This window comes from Aptenodytes forsteri, unplaced genomic scaffold (genome assembly GCF_000699145.1).
Source record: "Aptenodytes forsteri isolate BGI_AS27 unplaced genomic scaffold, ASM69914v1 Scaffold264, whole genome shotgun sequence".
Classification (NCBI taxonomy): Eukaryota; Metazoa; Chordata; class Aves; order Sphenisciformes; family Spheniscidae; genus Aptenodytes; species Aptenodytes forsteri.
In genome coordinates, this window is record NW_008795936.1 from 523,341 (window position 1) to 544,920 (window position 21,580).

The 21,580-nt window shown below is 38.9% G+C and overlaps 1 protein-coding gene across 3 annotated transcripts in view; it reads left to right on the top strand.

Moving 5' to 3' along the window:
• AGAP1 (ArfGAP with GTPase domain, ankyrin repeat and PH domain 1) overlaps positions 1–21,580 on the top strand; it is a 273,840-nt gene that overhangs the window by 27,442 nt on the left and 224,818 nt on the right. For all 3 annotated transcript variants that reach the window (XM_019473624.1, XM_009285105.1, XM_009285106.1), the window contains 3 exons: positions 5,757–5,842; positions 10,015–10,156; positions 13,756–13,890. In XM_019473624.1, the coding sequence (XP_019329169.1) occupies positions 5,757–5,842; positions 10,015–10,156; positions 13,756–13,890 (363 nt within the window). The remainder of the gene's footprint in view (positions 1–5,756; positions 5,843–10,014; positions 10,157–13,755; positions 13,891–21,580) is intronic.

Genomic DNA, 21,580 nt, shown 5'->3' on the forward strand with positions numbered 1-21,580 from the left:
GGCGCTTAGGGACATGGTTTAGTGGGCATGGTGGTGTTGGGCTGACGGTTGGACTCGATGATCTTAGAGGTCTTTTCCAACCTCAATGATTCTGTGATTCTATGGCTTGATACTTCAAGGAGAACCCTAATATTCTAGCCCATGATTTGATCCATGTATTTCCTAAAATATATCATAAACCTGTTGAGAGAAGCAGATGGTGGGTTTTGAAAAACTCAGTCTAGGTTGCTTTGTTGTTTTTTGCATTTTTTATCTAGGTACTTTGTTGGGAAGCTGGTACAGTTATCTGCTTGTGGCTATAGTCTTGTGCGAGAGCAATGGTTCCCCAATCTTTGCACTTCTGTGGTTATACACTCAACTCCGCTCAACCACATTTGGTTTCTGAAGTATTGTTTAGCACAATATTTGCATTAAGGAAATACCCAAAAGCTAACTTTACATGTGACTGAATGATAGTTTGTGATAGCTTCTCTGCTGCTAATACCAGTATGAATTGGCATCAAGCACTGAGCATGACCTGATTTGGTGAAAATTTAGTTTTAATGCTGCTTGTGTAATAATATGCTTACTTGGGAAATGTGGAGAAAAACATTTTTGAAGAAGTTTATTTAAATAAAAATTCTGGGTAACAGTGAACTGCAACAGTGGCATTGGTTTACTGGGCTGTTGCAGTTGTCATTCTTTAGTGCTTCTGCTTTGTTGCAGAAGATCTTGCAAGCATTTCTTTTTTTCTGAGCGTAACCAACAATTTTCATATATTTGGTCCTGAAATGATGTATGTATGAATGGAGGGAATAAATGACTTCTTAACGTGTTTCCCTGAAGAGGAGCCAGATTCTTGGCACTGTCTTTTCCATCTTAAGACAAAAAGTAAAGAGAATCTATATGTGTAAGACAACTGACCACTGTTGTAAAAATTCACATGTCATTGGAAATACAAAATAGAGGCTTTAACGGTTGATTCAGTCTTACCTTCTGTTTTTCCTTTCCTGCCTGCCCTGCCCCTGTGGTTGTGGTAGACATTCAGCTGCTGCATGGGTTTGTCATGTGGCCAGCCCCCCTGAATTTATGTTTCTCATATGGCCAAATAACTTCATCCCCGTGGCAATTTGCTTGAATAAAGAGCCTGGCGAATGCAGTCGAGCCTGGGGATACAGTGTGAAAATCGGCGGTTGCTTCGATGAGCGATTATGCAGTGAAACAGCTATCAGCTAGAGGAAGAGGCAGCCAGGCTTTCATAGCTGGATGAAAACCTTCATCCATGGAATTTCCTATGTAATATGAAGCTTCTGCAATATAGAGCACTTTTGATTACAAATGTGTGCGGTATTTAAAATTAGTGTTAGTTTTTACTGAAGGACAGTTTCATACTACTGCTGATCCAAAGCACTAACCTTTTTAGAATGATGTGCATAGCAATGAGATTAGGAAGCTTTTGTTAATTCCCTCAGCCTGGTATTCTGACTTGTGCTGGGTCTTTAGCCATGGTTGTAAATGGCTGACGCATAGAATTTATTTACCTTTTTGTTGGTCAAAGCTGTATTTGTATCTGGAACATTTTGTAGTAGGAATGTGGCCTAATGCACAGAAGAGAGTGGGTGGTTTTATGGGTTGCATCAGAAGCACTGCACTGTATCTTCTGGTGGGTATTGTGTGTGTTTTGTACGCAGGAGTAATGTTTGCTGCCTTATGCGAAATGTTGTACGTGTCTGAAAATGAGTCTGTGAATTGATAATGATCTTGCCCTGGAAAACTGGGAATAATGCAGTGACTTATAAACAGAGAGTTTTAGAGAAAATAAACCAACCACATACCAAAATCCTCCGAAATTAAGGCTTCCACACAGTTTCAATAATTTTTTTTTTTATAAAATTGCTGTGACATTTCATGAAAACATTTTCCAGTGCCATGTGTCTGGCTGTAGAGAATTATTTAGGTATTCACTGGCATATCTTTTATATGGCTTTAGAGATGGGGTAGGGGCTGCAAGTAAATGTAGTTCAGCTGTTGATTGCACGTCTTGCATTCTAGCATCTTTGTGCTTTGACGTGCCTGTTAGGACATAGCAGGAGTGATCACTCCATCCTTCAGAGCTGTGGTCCAGGCTGCCAGTCCTTCTCTTTCAATGATCTCCTTTGGCAGGTACATACGGGAGTTGAGAATTTCCCTCATTAAAAAGCTGCACGTGTCATAATACTGATGGGTCTAGAACAAAGCTAGCTACCTCTCTTGAGACTAGTGCTGTGTTTTTTTTAGCGCATTCTTTAAATTAAGAAGGTCATTTCTTTGTTTTCAGTGTCATCAGTTTAGACGGTATTTTGTGGCTCCATCATACATCTGTATATATTTAGAAAAATACAGTGGTATTTTGTAGCCATGGGAGACTTCTTGACTTCTTTGACAGGTTGCAGTAGTTCAATATTCGAACTGGCTGATCTCTCTAATTCCTCTTTCCCGATGGCCCTGTGAATCCTTGACAAACTCCAAAGATGTATTTTTAAAAACATAACTAGTGCAGTGCTGTCCAGGTCGCACCACCCCAAAATTACTACCCTTGCACTGCTTTTACTTGCTTGACCTGGAGATGGGTCATGTCAGGGCTCATCAGGTCAAAGGCAGAATCAGTTTATTTTTTGCCTTAATCTTAGGACCACAGATATCTACAGGAGAACCACATAGCCTTGGTTTAATATGCTGGCAGAAGTCTGTGTATTCTCCAGTGTTTATACTTCTGTTTGTGTAAATTCTTGATATTGAGGTAGGTTTTCTCAATCTCTGTCCTGTGTAGTACCTAATGTTAGGATGTGCTCATGATAAGGGCTCTTTAATGGTGTAGAAACATAAGTTAATAGGGATGCATCCTGCTTTGATCTCAGATTTCCATAAAATAATTCTTGTTTGGGGAATGGGCATGAGTCTGCTGTTACATTTCCCGATCTTCAGATTTGATTTGAAATGCTTATTACAGGTTGGAAATGCAGAGCATTCTTTTAAATGTTTTGGTTCTGGGGGTTATTAGATTTAAACTATTTATTGTGAAACACCTAAACCCAAATAAAAATGAATGCATGAGGGGTGTGCAAGGAACTAGTGCATATTCCAGATAATGAGCATACTCAACTTTTAAGGGTAAAGAAGCCACTTGAGTAGATTTAAATTGACTGTATGCTTGTTGACTGCTGCATTGTTCTTCTAGTGTGACAGGCCATGGTAAAGTGGTACAGCATGTCAAGATTTGAATTTAATTCTGGAAATAAAAATACAGTATCATTCTACTGAGATCCAAGCACAGTGTTTTTGGGGAGGGCAAGGAACAGGTATACAAGCTGGTCACTTAATGTGGATTTGTATAGGAAGAGAGCTGTTCGATAACTCTATACTAGATTTGTTAAATATGGTACACTTCTCCAACCTGCTCCCGCAGACAAAATCTTTAGTGACCCTGAAGTGGCTGGGGAGAATAATCTCTTAGTGCTCCCATTTGTGGTCTGTGTATATACATTTTAATACTACATCCATGGATTTTATATTAGGTTTTTTTCAATTCTCTACTTATGCTTTTTATTTCACCTTGTCTGTACCTTCTTTATACTTCTGAGGACTGTTTGAAGATACAGTGAGACTCGAAAGGCGTCCTTTGACAAGAGGAAATAATGAGTTCGCTCTTAAATGTGTTCAGTTCATGGTATTTTATAATTAGTTGTGTGAACTTTCAGTGTTTAAAAAAAGGAAATAGGAAATGGCAATTACACAGAACTTTCACTCTTCAATCATGTATATACTGCATTTCTATTGTTACTTACAGCTTTAAAGAGCCTCTCTGGAGGGCTGTGTATTAATTAATTCATCTTATTTAACACTTCATTATGAAGTGTATACAATTAATTGACAACGTATAGACATAACGATCCGGTTAATAGAAATACAGTTCCTGAGAGCTGAGACTAGTTTCCTTTCAAAGTTTTACGCTTGGTTTTGATTATTCTTTTCAAGTTCACTAATGATATGTATTTATCTGCCACTTGATCTTCGAAGGCAAAATTGAAATCCAGTTTGTGAGCAAGATAATGAAAATCTATACATAGCTCTTCTACTCCTGTGCAATTAAACAAACAGAAATGTGCTAGTCTTAATTGTTGCATGTTTGGTACTGCTAAGCTGTTCATAACAGGGTGGGTTTATAAAGAAAATTAAACAAACAAAACCAAAATACCCCCAACCCCCCCCGCCCCCCAAACAGCAGCACCAAAACCACAAACAAAAAACCCTGTTCTTCTGTCTTTCATTAAATATGAAATGTGTTTAAACATGCTTAAATAATGCACATAGCTAAACTGTTCAGTGATCTTGATTTGAAACCTGCTGTAATGGTTGGGCTGGGGGAATGGTGGGTCTAAGCTGGTTTGTTTCCCTAAGGCTAGCAATTTTTGTGCAAATGTTTTGAGGGTCAGTGTTAGCCTCTATGTGCTGACTTACTTGCTTAGAGAGCTTGTTGGGAGAATAAGTCATAGTTGTTCAGTCATCTGTCACGTGTTTAAATGCATTGGTTTTGATGGTACGACAAGTTTTGAAGTAAATGTAGTTGGGAAATAGGGTTCAAATTGGAAATGATTCCAGTTTAAAAAAAAGGGGGTGGAGAAAGAAGTTTAGCCTGTGTCAGTAGATACGTTTTATCTTAGTCTGGTAAGTTCAGATGTGAGGTGGTTGGACAGTGCTAAGTGTGGAGGCCTTGGGGCCTTTGTGGCTTAGGTGCAGAGATAAGAGTGCTTTTGCTTCCGGGAGAGGAGCCTAAATGCAACCCAACTACTTAGGCAGGCCAAGTTTGCTAATCCTGGCTTAGGCTTGGTCACACCAGAAACCCTAAATGTGATTCGTCATTATCTGAAGACTATCATGAGACACAGCAGGATGCCCGAAATATGCTTAACCCCAAAGGAAAGCAATCCCAATTCTGCCCTTGGGTCATGCTTGAAGTCCCGTGAGGCCAGTGGAGAGAGAAGGTAACGGGGCAGCTGTGTGCCCCGGTTTGGTTTCTTATGTTTGGTGCCAGGTCTTTGGTCTTCCCAAGCGTTCAATATTCTACATCTCTCTGAAATAATAGGATCAGGAATAGAATTTGGCTGAAGGCTGTGACTCTGCTCTTTTTATTTAGATCTCCAAAACAGGTCTTTAATTCATCTTGCTAGTAAGTGGCACAACATTCTCTGTTAGTTTAGTACATCTCTACAGAGGTACCACCATTGTAGTTTTTTTGTCTAACATGTGTCTAGTATTTCCCCTAACTGTGGTTTGTGAATATAGAAGTATCATTTTCATAACATTACATGTGTGCTGTAAGAACTGGGCTTCTCTTGAGGAAATGCTAAGACACACAGGAAATTTATTTTAGTTGTAATACGTGATATTGTTTGTATGCAACTGTCCCATGTTTGCCTTTGAGATACGTTTCTTACCATTATATAAAACAAAGGCGACTGTCTTTCAACTGTATGTATCAAAACCAAGTACACCTAACATGGGAGTTAGTTTGTAATACAATTGTTGGCTTTTTTCCACATAAGCCTTATTCTTAAAGTATATGGCTTATTTCTTAAGTAATCTCTATGCATATGATATGCATATGAACTTAACTTATATTCACAGTAGTTCATGCATTTGTGAAAGATCTTAAGGACACTTTTTTCCACAAGCGAAGCCTTTTTCTATTTTGTATTTTTTGCCTTTTCTGTTCTGTAATGAGTTACTTTGTGTGACAGGTGGGAGATTCAAGAAAGAGATAGTAGTTGATGGACAAAGCTATCTGCTGCTGATTAGAGATGAAGGGGGCCCTCCAGAGGCACAGGTGAGCATTGCATATATAGAGTTTTATCAGCCTGCCGTCACGGTTTCTTTCTTTTAAAAAAAAACTTCCTTTAAGAGAACTGGCTTTGTTTTGTTCTTTCCTGGGTCCTGCTCATCTTTCTGCAGGGAAAAAGTATATGTCGCCCTCAGGTGAAAAATACTCTGTTTAGAAATTATTTGGGATTTCAATTACATTGTGAAACTGTAATGAAGATATATGGCTAGCTTATATTGAATGCCGAATTAGTATGCTTCCAGTGACCACAAAATTACATGTTATTAAGATTTCTTCTGAATTAGAATCTCTAAATCGTTAAAATACAAAGTAGATGTATGCACAGTGACACACATAGTTGTGTACAGATCTTTGCATTCCCTATTGCTTCCATGTTTTGCTCCCTGTGCTGTTCAAGACTCAGCTTTGCAAGCTCCAGGTCAGCACCACTGAGTTCTTGGATTTCTGACTTGGTTTCTGTATACGGTGTATTACCTCCTTGTCTCATAGAGGGTGACTCATTGGCATTTGCCTTTGAGAAGACACTTGTGGTTTTGTGTGCTTAACTCTGTTGCTCTATTTTGAGTGAAGTGAAGCATTTGCTTATGTGATGCTTAAATCACCGCAGCCTCTGCCAGCCTGTCTGTAGGCAGTGTCCTTGTCTTCAGGCATCCTCCTAGTCTCCCCTCTACCTTTTCTTACCTGGGCGCTCGCGGGGTTTCTCAAGTGTGTTGGCTGCTGCTGGCCTTGCTTTGCTCGGCTGTTCAGTGGTGGATCAGCTTAAAAAAAAAAAAAAAATCTAGCAGCAGGAACTGTGCTATTGCCAAACAGCTGAACGGGAGTGGTGCCAGCAGCAGCAGCTTGTGTTTCAATGCTCCACTATTGCTCATTAGCTGCAGTAGGATTAGAGCATGGGAGAAGGTGCCCGGACAAAGGAGAAGAGAAAGGAGGTGGAGGAAGTGGAGACCAAGAGAGACATCCTGGAAGGAAGTTAAAATAAAAACAAAAAATTAGTGTCACTGACACATCTGCAGCCATGTGAGGCATGAGCCTGAAAGAAGTGCTCTGTTTGAGGCTGTGAATAATTTGGCTGAAGTACACAACAGTTTCCAAGCCCCGATGCTTAGAGAACATTCCCTCATATAAAACCATAAATACGGTAGTTGTAAAGGTATGCAACTTCAGCAATCTAAATATTTTTGTACCCCAAGAATTGGTTTTGCAGAGTTCATTTGCACTAACTGCAAACTAATAAACAGACACGGTGTTTTACTTTTGATCCATGCTAGGTAAATTTGGGGGTTTTAATTACTATTGTGGCTGAGGTTTGTTCTTCAGCAAATAACGAGTATGGAAAGGTTTAAGGTGTTAGTGCTATTTCACCTCTCAGAAAATGTGTTTCACATGTAAATTATCTTGGGATTTTTTTGGTATAACTTCAAGTTGCGTGTATATTAAAGACCTTTAATGTGTTTATTAATTCCTGGAATAAAAACTTTACTTCTGGGTTCATGAATATTTGTATCTGTGTAATGAAAATGGAACATTATCAGGAGAAAAATGTTTACCTCCCACTATGTATGATATAGAAAGGGTTGGTAATTTAGCCTTAAGGTTTTGCTTTTTGCAACAGTACAGTATATTTCTGTGGATAGTTAGGATAGAAGTAAGTAATGAGATGAACTGCGGTCTTCCTGGCACTCAGCGGCACAGGGTTGGGGAGAGTTCCCCGGGTGATGGCTTCTGTGCTTCAGTGCAAAGGCTGCAGCTCAGGTCTCAGTCTCCCCGTGGTTTTTTTTTTTGGCAGGAAGGGAGGGAAAACAAACTCACCTGAATGCTCGCTTTCTGGATCTATGATCTCTCGTCCAACATAAGATTGTTGAAAGATGAAAATAATTTAAAAAAAAAAAAAGCTCATTTTGTAGAATGAGAGGTGGTGAGGTGCACTAGCTGATGCTGCTTCAGTTTGTGAATATTGACCATTTCTTTTGCTCACCAGGTTTGATTTTACTCTTGCTGTTATCTATTACAAATGTAGTGGCCTCCTATTGTAAAGCCCGATTAACATAGCAACTGAACTATAACAAGCTGTCACATGCTATTTTTTTTTGAAATTTAGAACTTTTTTTATAATTTGGTTTTGTTTGGTCTTACCTTGAACTAACAGATCTGCTCAATCACAGTAGTAAGTCTGAAGATGGATTTGTGTATCAGCAGCTGTGCTATCCTTCTTATTTTAAGCCATTCCCTGCACAGTGGTGTGGATAAGACATGCTGGGTTTCCAGACCTTGTGTGTGTTTTCCACAATTCCTTGGTTTTTAATATCACAGGTCTGATATCCACAAAACTTAAACTTATTTTAATATAAAAAGAGAAATAAGGAATTACTGGAAATATTTTGTGTCTGGAGGAACTGCATTGAATAACCAACCTCTGGATTTTTTTTAATAATCTTCATTAGAGGGCTGCTGCTACACACTGATGGAACATTAAGAAAATTTAGAGAGACTGTTAGCTTCCAAACTGATGCTTTAAGGATGTTGTAGCTGTAAGGAAGAGTTCTTGGCACGACGCTGCTGAGTCCAGTCAGCGAGAACCACTGTATAATGAGAACCAAAACCAAGTCCACAGTAATGACGCTGTCTCTGGTTCCTTTGATTAGATCTTCTGGTTTGAATAGTTCAAAGTTAACAGTGTGGTAGTTGACCTTATTCTGGCAGTAACTATGCTGTGTGTAGATAATCCTATCCTTAACATCTAGATGATTGTCCTCCTGACTGTCTTGAAAACCTCAAAACATTTTTGGCTATTTTTACACTGTAACCATGAGAGACGTGTTTGGTTTCAAGTACAATACAGTCATGAATATGCACATTAACTTAAATTATTAGCTAATATGCCCTATGAAAAATAGGCAAGAAGTACTGCTAGTTCCTGCTTCTGAAAAAGGAAAATTTAATGAGCTCAGCAACTTCAGTATGTGAAGAGCTTTCCAGATTCATACTGTCGGCTCTTTTTTCTTCCCTTTGCGTATGCCAGCTTGGGATGCCTTACTAAAAGCTGAGATCGTGTGAATCTACAAACTGGTGATTGAAGCAGTTTAAATACTGTAAGAGCAGAAACAAAACTGCAAGAGTTGGTAGGGCTGAAGTAAGTGCTTACAAACCTAGGCTAGTCTTATAAAATTCAGCAAAACGTATATAAATGTTTCCTAAATGAACCTCCTTGCAGTTCTCTATGTTCAGTGTGTCCCCAATCTACCTGGCATATTGTAGTAGTAATGTAATGAAAAGCATGAATACCAGTGGCTGAAACTTGTTTCCATTGGTCTAAATTTGGGTAGGAATGGAGTCACTTAGGGAAAAATAAAGGCAGTGAGGTAAGCTTAACTTAATTCTTTTTTTGATGTCCTGTATATGTTTACTGTTTAATGTGTTTCAACAATCTTATTTCACTCATGAGCTAAAACTTTTTCACTTGCATGGTCACTTAAGCAGCACCTTGCCTTGGCCTGTGTATGCATATGTCTTGTAGTGGTTTCCTGATGCCAAGAGGGAATAGTTTGCTTTCACACTGAAAGCTGAACAAGGCATTCGGTACTGTTTGCTCAATTAAGAGTGTCTGTATAGTGAAGAATTGGAAATCTGAAATTAATGTTTTTTGACATTGATCAAGATGTGAGAATTACTAGCAATGCTTGTAAAACCACAACCGTAATATTTGTCCTGGCATTAACAAACATTAGCATGCATGTAAAGCACAGGATGGGGAAATAACACACTAAATGGGGCACTCAAGTGCCTAGAGATAAGTGTTATTCATTTAAAATTCACAAATTCAGAAATCTGAGGCTGTGACGTTTTCTTCTTCTGTGAAACAAAACCAGTGTGCACTGATAGTAGTTGGGCTTGTAATGTCATATACCAGTAAAGAAGAGATGCAGTTGTGAGTGTGGGGAAAAACCTTTGCGTATCCCAGATCCCCATCACTTGCAGAGTGATGAATGTTGATTCATCATTTTAGAAATGATATGCCACTTTTAAGTCCTTGGTTATTGTCACTAACACAGTTTCTCTGATGCGTCTTTTCCTCCAAGTAAGGTAGGAATGTTTATTTTTTCCTTTTATCCTCTTCACTGCTTTCCTCACAGTATGCCTTTCCCATTTTTATTCTGCAGTTTGCCATGTGGGTGGATGCTGTTATATTTGTCTTCAGCTTGGAAGATGAAATTAGTTTCCAGACTGTTTACCACTACTACAGCCGTATGGCTAACTATCGTAACACTAGTGAAATTCCAATGGTACTAGTGGGAACCCAGGGTAAGTACAGTCTTGACTTACGAGTATTTCTGTGACTGTATAGACTGTTCCAAGCTGGCAAAGCCATGTCCTGTCTTTTCCCCTCTCTTGCATCAGCACTGCCACTCATCTGATGAGAGCTTGTGGATAAACTGGCGGTTAATCAGCAGGGTGGTGTTCTGCCGTTTGGGCTTCCTTGGCTGGCTTGCTAGAGGGCTGTGGCATTGCGAGGACTGGTTTGAGATGGGAGACAAATGTCCATGCAGCACCCTGGGAGAGGGAGTGTAGGACTTTTAAAAAAATATTTCCAGTGCTTGCCAGTCGTGGTTGTTTTCTTGATCAGCAGGGAGATGCTACTGTTAAATTTGGGCAGGTGAACCAGTTGTGTAACAAAGTTCTGAAGTGAGACCGATTTCCTTTAGCTTGGCAGTCTAGAAGTGATCAATACCTTGGCATTCCTAGGAGGCAGGTGGATCAGGATCGAAAGCCTTCAACACTGTGTTAAGAAACAGAACTGAACTGTGCCCTTGTGCAATCTCTCAGGTATACCATTCTTCAAACCAAATGGAAATGTAGCTTTTAGCCTCCTGAAACAACCCGCCACCATTCTGTTTTTCCAAAACCTCTTCTGGAGCAGCAGCTAGCCGCAGCTGTCCTATGGGTAAATGTGGCAAGGGAAAGGTACCAGCAACATTTCAGTTTCTTTTGCATCTGAGCTGTCTTCTGGATATCCCCTGCCTTGTTTTGCCAGCACATCACATTAATGTTTCAGCGGTTTCCCATACTGTGGAGTATGGAGTACACACACAAGAGTTGTGGCTGCTCTGCACCTAGCTACGTAGATGTCCCTCCTGTGATAATTCTTTCCAAAAATGAGGAGTTCCTGTGGGGATGTTGGACTTCAGAGCTCTTACTTCAGAGATGCTGTTTTCGAAGCATAGTACAGACATTTTTGTGAGTTCCTTCATACTGAAGCATTGCTTTCAATATATTGTCAGGTTAGTGCACTGTGTTAGAGGGAGAACGCAAGTGTCACAAGTTGCTCTTGTAGATTTGATTTTGGGCATATTCCCTTTTAGTGTATGCTACCGGTTTTGGTGATGTCAAAGCTTTTCATTGCTTTTTCAGCTTATTCTTTTGTCAGCCTTGTGGCCTGAGAGCAATTTGTTTTCCCGTGCATGCCTGCAGAGCTGTGCCACCAGCGCTGCCACGTGAAGGCAGGGGAAGTGTGGGCAGCACGGAAGGAGGAATTGAGGCTGGACTTTAGGCGGAAACAGATGATGAAAAATGAAAGGGGAAGTAGATACACAAAAAGTCCTAGGATAGCAGAAACTACAGCCAAAAAGCAGAAATGAACTGCTTTGAAGGGCAACGCTGTCAGCTTAAAACCAGAGTTGAAAAAGGAGAGGGGAAACGTTTCCCTGAGGTGTTTTTTCTTTCTGCATTTCTGACACTTTGGGGTATGATTTTCCATCTCATTCCCATTATTACCAGAAAGGAATTTGGTTTTTCAAAGTTCATTTTCCATCGCAGCACTGATGGAAAGGGGATTTTAAAAATGTGACTAATGATAGAAATACTGCTAATTCTGGGAGTAAGCATTAGAAGAAAATACAGCTTTTTGGCTACATTGACTGGCAAACAATGCAGTGAAATGAAATATATGAAATAATACCTGTTAAAAATATATTTGAAATACACCTGTTTGACATCCAGCTTGTTGGTTTTGACTGGTATTCTTGAAATGAGCCATGAAATGAAATCTCTCCCAAAATGTTAGCACTTGCCTGATGCTTCCAGATGTTCTCCTCTGCCTTGTTGTTCTGTGGTGGGCCAGGCTGTAGCACTGAATTTGCTTCAGAAGTCAAACTTTTCGAAGCCGTGGTGTTGCTTATCAATTTCTTTCTGGTTAAATGTTTTCAGCGCCCTCTGCTGATTAAAAAAAATCTGCTGTTAGCTTTCCAAATAACTGCTCTGTTTTTATTAATTAGGCCTCATGAGAAGGTAGCGATAACATCAGTTGAGATATGGTCATGTCATGCCTAGAACCGAGCCTCAAATACAGCATTGCAATAGTCACTGACTTCATGCTCACGTTAAAGTGATGCTTTTTTTCCCAAAGAATGAATGTAGTTTTGCTGCCACAGAAAGTAGCAGATTTTTAGGAAAACTTTCTGAGCAGCTTTAAATGCTGAAATCAGTGCCTGCTGTGGTGGTGAGGTGGTAGCTGCAGAGTTTTGTAGAATAGGTAGTACTACTGTCTCGCCTTAAGACTTTTTTTGCCAGAGCTAAGAATTACCATGATACTCGTGGGAAAAAAAAAGTTGCTTTTTAGGATTTGTTCATAGCATTATCACTTTATAAATAGTCAAGCGGTACAACCTTTGTAGAGTTCTTCGCTATGATGGAGTAGCAATGAAGAAACTTCTTCATCTGTTAGCAAGGTGGTTATTTTTTTTCTGGTGTAACTTTTTTTTTCAGCTCCTATGGATAACCTCTAGAAATTGGAGTTAAAGCATGCATGAAAAGTAGCTCTTGCAGAGAGGTACAAAGTATTCTTACTTATTTAGGAAAATATCATTTTTATTGGCTTTGCAGTACATTCACACAATGTCTCATGGGTGCCTTTACATCAAGGTTTGAGACTCAAAGTCATTTACGGTAAGTTTCCTGGATCCAGTCTTGGCTGTGAATTGGGAGCCAGGACAACAGTGCAACCTCTGACTATGTGAAAAATCTCAGTTTCATGTTAAACTGGCAAGTGTCTGCCTCGGCTGAGGCGTAGTGTGTGCCGCGGGTTCAGAGTTGGGGTTTAGCAAAGTGCTTTGCTTCCAGCCCGGCCTTGCTAGCACACTGTTGGCTCTCTGTGCCTGAGCAAAATGCAGAGAGAACTAGCCTAATAAATAGGAAGGAACAAAAATAAGCTGACAGGGCAGAGTTAAATGAGGAACTGAGGGAAGAACTGGACTCTGTGTTTTTAGCAACATGATAATGGCAGTCCTGTACAGCTTTGTTATTTCTTACCTGCCATCATGATTTTTTCCCCAGTTGTTTTAGTATGGGCTGGGTTTTTTTAAAAGAAAAGCATCTCTTCTGTGCAAATCTAACACTTATCCCCGGTGTTGCAGTAATACCTGGTACCGTTTCTCCCCCAATCCCATTGTTTCTCTACTGAAAATGTTCTTGTCCTTAGAAACGTGTCATGTTTTGTGCTTCACACTCTACAGGTGAAGGTTACTTGTAAGCCAGTGCTGATATTTATAGGAGGCCTAAAAATCATTTGACGTGTTTATCATCATCAATCACCCACTTGTTTCTTTAAGTATGTTTTACGTCAGAGCTCATATTCTTTCATGTGATTGTGTATTTTTTGCAACTTGTGACCTAAATATATATTTAAGTTAACCAAAAAGCATTTGAAGTTTTTCCTGGTTTTTAGAATCAATTGATGTGCTCGTGACAAAGTATGAGATTAGTGATGTGCACTCCTGTTGTTTTCTAAAAATTCTAAGTGTCTCATGGTTTGTACTTAAATTGACTGCTTGGGTACTGATAATTGTAAGGTGATGTTTTCAAATTATATTTAAATATTTAATTTTTTTTCTCTGCTGTTGCTGTAGATGCTATAAGTTCCAGTAATCCACGTGTCATAGATGATGCCAGAGCGAGGAAGTTATCGAATGATCTCAAGAGATGCACTTACTATGAAACCTGTGCTACTTACGGACTCAATGTGGAGAGAGTGTTCCAAGATGGTAAAGATTACTTTTTTCATCCAGCATATCGTGCAATACTGTAGCTGTTTTTTTTTAAATAAGCACCGATGTCTGATAGCTCAGGTACTTGACTGTTTTGCAAGTATTCATCCTGTGCTACACGGACTCAATGTGGAGAGAGTGTTCCAAGATGGTAAAGATTACTTTTTTCATCCAGCATATCACTGTAGCTGTTTTTTTTTAAATAAGCACCGATGTCTGATGTCTGATGTACTTGACTGTTTTGCAAGTATTCATTAACATTTAGTTAAAGAAAATGCTCATTTTTAGGGATTTGTTTTGTTATATTATCTTAAGTGAAGTAGAGGGCTCCTTATGCTGAACACAGCACATGTACACTGTTGTATTCTCTACCAGCACCTTTAGTCTTAAGCATCGTAAGCTATTTTCAGTCTTTATTTATTCTTCAGTTTTCTTTGGTGCTTGCTTTGTTTTAGCAAAGTTTTCTTTGTTTTGATTTAGTGCTCATGGGGATGTTGAGAGGCTATTTGTGCAAAGTAGTTGAAAATTGTCTTGCACATTTGAGAAAGTGAGAATAAATTGAAAAAATTGATAGGAATAGGGTAATCATGAGAAGTAACTCATGGCGTTCATGGAGTCTTAGAAGTTGACAGTTTTGTGTAGGGGTTTAGAAGTAAAGCTGGCTGCTTAAGGGTGATTTAAAACATCATTAGCAGCAATGTTCTAGTTTGCCTTGTAGGAGGTATTTGGGATCATTGTGTACCATCTCAAAAAAAGGAATAACAAAAGTGCTTTCTGACCATCTGTAACTATTTTGGAACAGTTACCCCTTGGAAGAACTTCTGTGGCTGGAGAAGCGAGGCTGAACTTGGTCTTTGCTGTATGAGATGGGCTTTGTGCACCCTCTAGTGGAAATTCAGCCAGGTGTCTTGGGCTTTGCTGTCTTCTAGCCATAGTTGTCTAGTGGCCGAACGTGTCGGCCCTTCATCACAGCAGTTCTTCTGTGTGTAAAAACCTTCTTAATTATGTTGAAATACTTCTCAGAGCTCCTTAGTTCTGTTTTTTTTTTTGTTGTCAGCTTTTCATTGCAAAGACCTGTGCCATCTGTGGTTATGTGAGACAGTGTCACATCAGTATGTATCAGAAATGAGTACAAAGACAGCTAAAATAAAAAAAAAAGAAAGCAAAACATTCAAATTTTTAAATGGAAAATACTGACGTCCAGTGCACTGTTTAATTCCAAATAAGGGTATTTTTACCCATCTTGTTGATAGGATTTCAGACAAAAGCATTTAAAGCTGTATCTTCGTGCTTTGCTCACTGTTTTTGCTTGAACTAGTTGCAGAAATTACTGTTTTCACTACTTAGATTTTCTATGTTGAATATGAGTTTCAAGGAACCATTAGGGTTTTTTGTTAGTACATTTATTTTTGAGTGCTAGCTATAGTTAGATTTTTAATTATGTATTCCATGTCGTGCTGTTTGTGGATCTTTGTACAGTCTACTTCCCTGCGGTCTGTGTGTGTGTGTGTGTGTGTCCCCGAGAGAGAAGTCTCTTGGCAAAAAGCTAGTCTGTAAGCTTCCAGGAAGCTTGTCTCTCTGCTAAATTTCAGTAGTAAGTAGAAAGAATTGACAAACATCATGTGTTTAAGAAATATCAAGCTTTGTTTTACCTACATGGCTGTCAACCAACTATTTAATATTTGCCAACTAATAGGATTAGGAATGCTTCTCTATAAATGTGTTACAGTTGCCAGACTGGGACCAAATCCAATTCCTGATAATTTTTGCTGTTTGTTTCAGCAGGAAACAAAGCAACTTCTTAACCCCATTGAATGAGGGGTTTGTGTTTATTTCCACTGGCTGTTCCCCTGCGCTGTGTGTGTGTGTGTGTGTGTGTGTGTGTCCCCGAGAGAGAAGTCTCTTGGCAAAAAGCTAGTCTGTAAGCTTCCAGGAAGCTTGTCTCTCTGCTAAATTTCAGTAGTAAGTAGAAAGAATTGACAAACATCATGTGTTTAAGAAATATCAAGCTTTGTTTTACCTACATGGCTGTCAACCAACTATTTAATATTTGCCAACTAATAGGATTAGGAATGCTTCTCTATAAATGTGTTGAGAAGTCTCTTGGCAAAAAGCTAGTCTGTAAGCTTCCAGGAAGCTTGTCTCTCTGCTAAATTTCAGTAGTAAGTAGAAAGAATTGACAAACATCATGTGTTTAAGAAATATCAAGCTTTGTTTTACCTACATGGCTGTCAACCAACTATTTAATATTTGCCAACTAATAGGATTAGGAATGCTTCTCTATAAATGTGTTACAGTTGCCAGACTGGGACCAAATCCAATTCCTGATAATTTTTGCTGTTTGTTTCAGCAGGAAACAAAGCAACTTCTTAACCCCATTGAATGAGGGGGCGTGAATGAACAGTGCAAGTTAGGGAGCACTTGTTTAAATGACTTGGTTTGTGCAACTCTAGGACGTTCAGGTTCAATATAGGCTTAACAATGTTTTTTAGTGGCTTCTTCAGGGGGTTCATGTAGTCTATAATGCAGACCTTTGAAAGGCAAGGGGTAGAAGTGCAGAAGTTTGAAGACAACTTCTAAATTATCTTTCCTCTAGAAAAAGGATGTTAAATATCATTGTAATGTACATCAGCAGTCTGACTTACTGGGAGATAGGTGGTACGTTGGGGAGGGCTGTCACTTGGCACCAGCTGGTGCTGTAGGTGCTGGCTATTATCACCATTGCTTTAATGACCATTAATACTGTGAAAGCTTTTGACTAATGGCAATAACTTCATGGTTTTTTTACTTTTGGGCAAAGAACAGGTTACATCTTTGGTGAAATTGCATTCAATAGGAAATAAAAGGTAGTATGATGAAATGTACACTGGTTTTACACACACACTCTCTCCAGTTTTTGATCCAACTTCATTGTATGGTGATAGGCATGGGATATAAAATGTACACAACCACACCTGATGTGATTTAGTAAAATTCCCCACAGTGGCTTGTGACTTGACATCCCTGCCACATCAACTATAGAACATTTCAGTGCTCTGTGAGTCTCACTGTGTGCAGCTAGTCTGTTACCTTGCTGGCTTCTGCTTAGTATCGCGTCTTCTCTGAAGCTGCTGTTAAACTGGAGTGGCTCTTCCTCATCTTATACTAAAGGAATTGGGCCCCTCTTCAACAAGGGAACCAAATATCTGCCTGGTTGCATGACTTGGACTTCATAACTGTGGTTTATTCATATTTTTTTTTTTTTTTTTTTTTTTTTTTTTTTTTTTTTTTTTTTTTTTTTTTTTTTTTTTTTTTTTTTTTTTTTTTTTTTTTTTTTTTTTAAAATGCAAGTGAATTCTAAAATGCAAGTGAATTCTGCAATACAACCTTTTGAGGAACTGCCTGTTCGGTCCCCCTCAAGGGACTTTTGAGCCCTGTTTGCTCAAAAGCAAGCAACACACAGCACTGGTTAATAAATTCTCTTTGTGTTCAGATCCTCTCCAGAATAAATGGAGCGAATTATCCAATATCAGAAAGCCTAGTCTGACTTTAAAAAACACTTCTTGAGGTAAATATTGTCAATGAACAAGGAGAAGAAGGGATGCGGGGAGGAGGGACAGGCTAAGCAGTTCTTCGCCCAGTACATTCTTAAGCATTTCTTATTATTTTGCGGAAACCCCAAGTTAGTGTCAGCAGCTTTCATAAATTAACTGTGTTTTTCAGCAAACTTGAAAGGGGTAGTATAGACCAATTATTGCATTACAAAAATGTTCATTAGTAGATGAATGGACAAGACAGGTTTTCTTACTGTTTGTAGCTGAGGAAAAATAGTTGTTGACAAATTAGTAGCTGTATACAAGACATGGAGCTACTATACCAATTAAGACTGCTTTCTGTGTATTGTTTCTAGACTTTGCTCCCAGCTGGATGGATATCCGTTCTTGGAATTTAGGTATAGGATTTAATCATTAATTATTATATTCTGGGGTAGGTTTTGCTCCATGTTTAGATGCTCCAAGTGTTTGCTTTGGTATTTCTGTAAGGGTATTTCAGTATGTTGACCAAGGTCCCACAGCTTTTGCTGGCTTGTAACTTTGATGAACGCTTCACTTCCTTTATGTTTTTTAGGATACTGTTGATTGGTATGGATTCTTTTTTTGAAAATTTGGATATTGTAGGAGATGCAATGGGGGAGGTTGGGTTTGGTTTAGTCATGTTAGCTTTAGTGCTCTCACTTTGCACGCAACAAGTCCTATTTTAATCAAGCCAAACACTATGCAATGGTTTACATCAGCTGTGATTTACATACATAATTGTGGTCCAAATGCACCCTGTTCTTCTCCCCCTTCTGTTTTTCAGGAACTTTGAATTGCCAGTGAGTTGGTAAATCTGAAACTGTCTGTAAACTTGCATTATCCAAACCCCTGTTACCAGTCCAAGTTACAGCAGGCTTTTCTTTTAACATACCAGTTACTAGTTTTGTTACAAAAGGCGCTGTTTTACAAGCCTTCTCTAAAAATCTATTTTCTTGTTTCTGTTTTCTGCCTTGATGTGATGTAGACCTACCATTTGGATGAAGAAATTTGAAATGCCATTGAAGGGTTTTTACTCCTTCATTGCACACACATTAGAAACTAAATTTCTGATTTTTCCCCTGCAAGCATCCACTGAACTCTCTTAGTGGTCATCTATTATGACTTTTGTCTATTATAACTAATTTCCTATTTGCCCCTCAGTTGAGTGGTAGAATAATTTAACTTGAATGATTATTATTATGAAAATGCTACTTTATTCTTTAGTTAAATCCAAATACATTGTTTACAATGCTTCATTACATTGATAAGCTCACTGTTAATTGTAACAGAGTATAGAAACATTTAGGTTGGAAAAGACCTTTGAGATCATCAAGTCCATAGGTTCATACTTTTGTAATACGAACACTGCTTTACAATAATATTTCACTTCTGTCTGCAGAAACTTTATGAAGGCTGATGTGTAGTTAATGTACATCTATGTATTTTTAGATAACTTTTTTAATGCTTTAAGAAGCTGAAAACTGTAATTTGTAAACAGTAGTCAGGATGTGTAGTCCTTTGGAATGTGCATATGATGAATCACTCGTTTCTGATACCCTAATAATAATTTACAAATTAAACTGTTTTGATAGTGTGATAGAGCTTGTAATTTCCTGAGTGCAATAAGTATTCAGGCATCCTGTGATGTGACGATCGGCTGTTTCGTGTAAAAGTTTGTACTCTAAAGTGAAGCAGGATTTTGAACATTTTAGAAGGCTGTCTTTAACCTTCAGCATTGTCCCACTTGGGTCTAATCTTCAATGCTGTTTGAAGTTGGAGCTGCATGAGCAGGCCCTGAATTTCAGTCTGAAATAAAAAAGAAAAATTCCAGGTTCCAGGGGATTAGCTTAATAACGTGCCCAATGATGGAAGATAATAAATTCTTTTTTAGCTTTTGGTATTTGGAATTGGGAATTGTCGGACAGGGGAATTAAGTTTTAAAAATAAGATCAAATGCTAATAAGATCCATTTTACTTCAGATTTCCCAATTAAGAATTAGGTGGGGTTTTTCCTGCTTATCAGAATGGATTTTATCAATGACACTGGAAATGATTATTTTAACATTTGTTGTCAGCACAGTATTGTAATGATTGTGTACTGCCCCAGGATGCCTTTTTAATGATTTTAGCCTTCTTGAATTAGCTCGATGTACCGTTAATGCATAAGAATTGCTTTTATTTTTGTTCATGATGTATTCATAATTGCACGTCTTTCCCTGCTTTATGTTCACATTTTCTTTGACCCATTTAACTGCGTGCTATGCAATTCTCTGACGTCGTGAAGGCAAAACAAATGTTCAAATATTTAGAGGATAAAATTTTACCATCAGTGTAGCTTGCATCACTGGGTGTGAAACAAAAGAGTTTGAATCTAATTTCAATTCAGAGTTCAGTCTGTTACTGTAGCTTAGCATTCACTTCAGTTGTGTGCCTGCTAGTGATCAAAGTAGAAGATATTTATGTCTTTCAGCATAAACTTTCATTGTGGAGATCCTTTATATCGCTGTGACTTGCTACTGTAACTCTGTACATGTACGGCAAAATGCTGAAAACCTACTGGTTAGTCATGTTAGTATTGTAACTTTACAATTTCTTAATTTTTGGGAGATTAAGCCAATCTTAAGGGCTTGCAGTCTGACTCACTTGTGTAGTTAGTAGGAATACATAGAACTGTATTTCTTTTGCGCGTGTGTGTGTTTATATATATGTATGTATGTTACTGATAAACCTTGTTGGGAAGGGATTTCTGCAATGTCAAAGTTTAGAGCCTCCCTGTTAAGGTACTGTTAGACACATTGCATCCTGTGAAGATGCACTTGGTGGAAGATTTTTGATGCAACTTACTTGTCTCTGATACCATGGATGGCATTGCTGCTGCTATGTCTGTCTTAGGAAAAATGCATTTGTTGAGGTTGGGGTTTATTTAGGGTTGGGGTTTGGTTTTTAGTACTTTGGCACGCGTCCTAAACAAGGGAGAAAGTGAAAACTGAAAATACCCCATGCTGTTGTGCATGCAGTAGGATATACGCATCTGTTACGAGTTCTCGAACACAGATTTGGGGAGGTTTTACGTTGTATGAATGGCTGTAACACACAAATTTTGAAATAAAAATGCCAAAAATAGCAATAAACCTGTGAATATCGAGGCAGGAGTTACAGGTATATAATGGCAGAGGCCATTGCTGCCTCACAATTTGGACATTTAGCTCTGGTGCTGTACTGTTGCTGCTGTTTTTGGATGTTTTATTTGCAAATTAAACTAATTTTTATTTTGGAGTGTGTCTGTTATGTGTAAACATTTACCAGAAATATTTTATTTCCAAATCTGAATAATATTTCTAATGTTATGTTGAACAACTATGTCTAAAAGGGGGGGGGTACCTTGAAGTACAAATTCTCTATTAAGGGATGGAAGATGACAAATTAATCCTCATACAGCCGGATTGCAGGGAAAGGCTGTCACTTGCTATCAGTATTATCAAGTCAGCTTTTATAGATGTATTTTCATTAGGAAAATGTTAATCAGTCTAATGGGAAGTAGATAAAGTCTCAGTCCTATTCTGCTGACAGCTATTTTAGGAAGAGGCAATATTCACTCTTGCACTAGATATGGCCCGAAGGCTTCTTCAGTTTGGGAGTGGGAGGCTGGGGCAGTGGGGAGCCAAGCACGGTGCAGAGCTGGGGAGCAGGTCTTCTGGCTCCTGGAATTCCTTTGATTTCAGTAAGGCACAGTGGTGACCTTTTGGAGAGCACTCACGGCTCCGGCACCGCATCCAAAGCGACGTGCCGCTCTGATTACTTGTTACTTAGGTTAGTCGAAGATGGACTGGATCAGCCTGGTAAAACTTTGAGATGCTCCCCTGTGCTGCAGCAATACTGGGAAACCAAAATCTTTTTGGTTGTTACGTCTAGATATTTGCATTTTCCTCATTTTTTTTTTTTTTTTTTTAAGAAGGAGAAATAAAAGGGGTGTAGTTGTTGCCCTTAGTACTGCGGCTTAGCCTGGAGCAACAAACCCTCAGCCCCCGTTCGTTTTAAGCACCAACGAGTGTGTAAACGAAGATAAAACCAACGCTTCAGTGTAACGTTTCGGCGTACACAAAGCCCGGCAGAACAGGCGGCTGTGCCGGGGG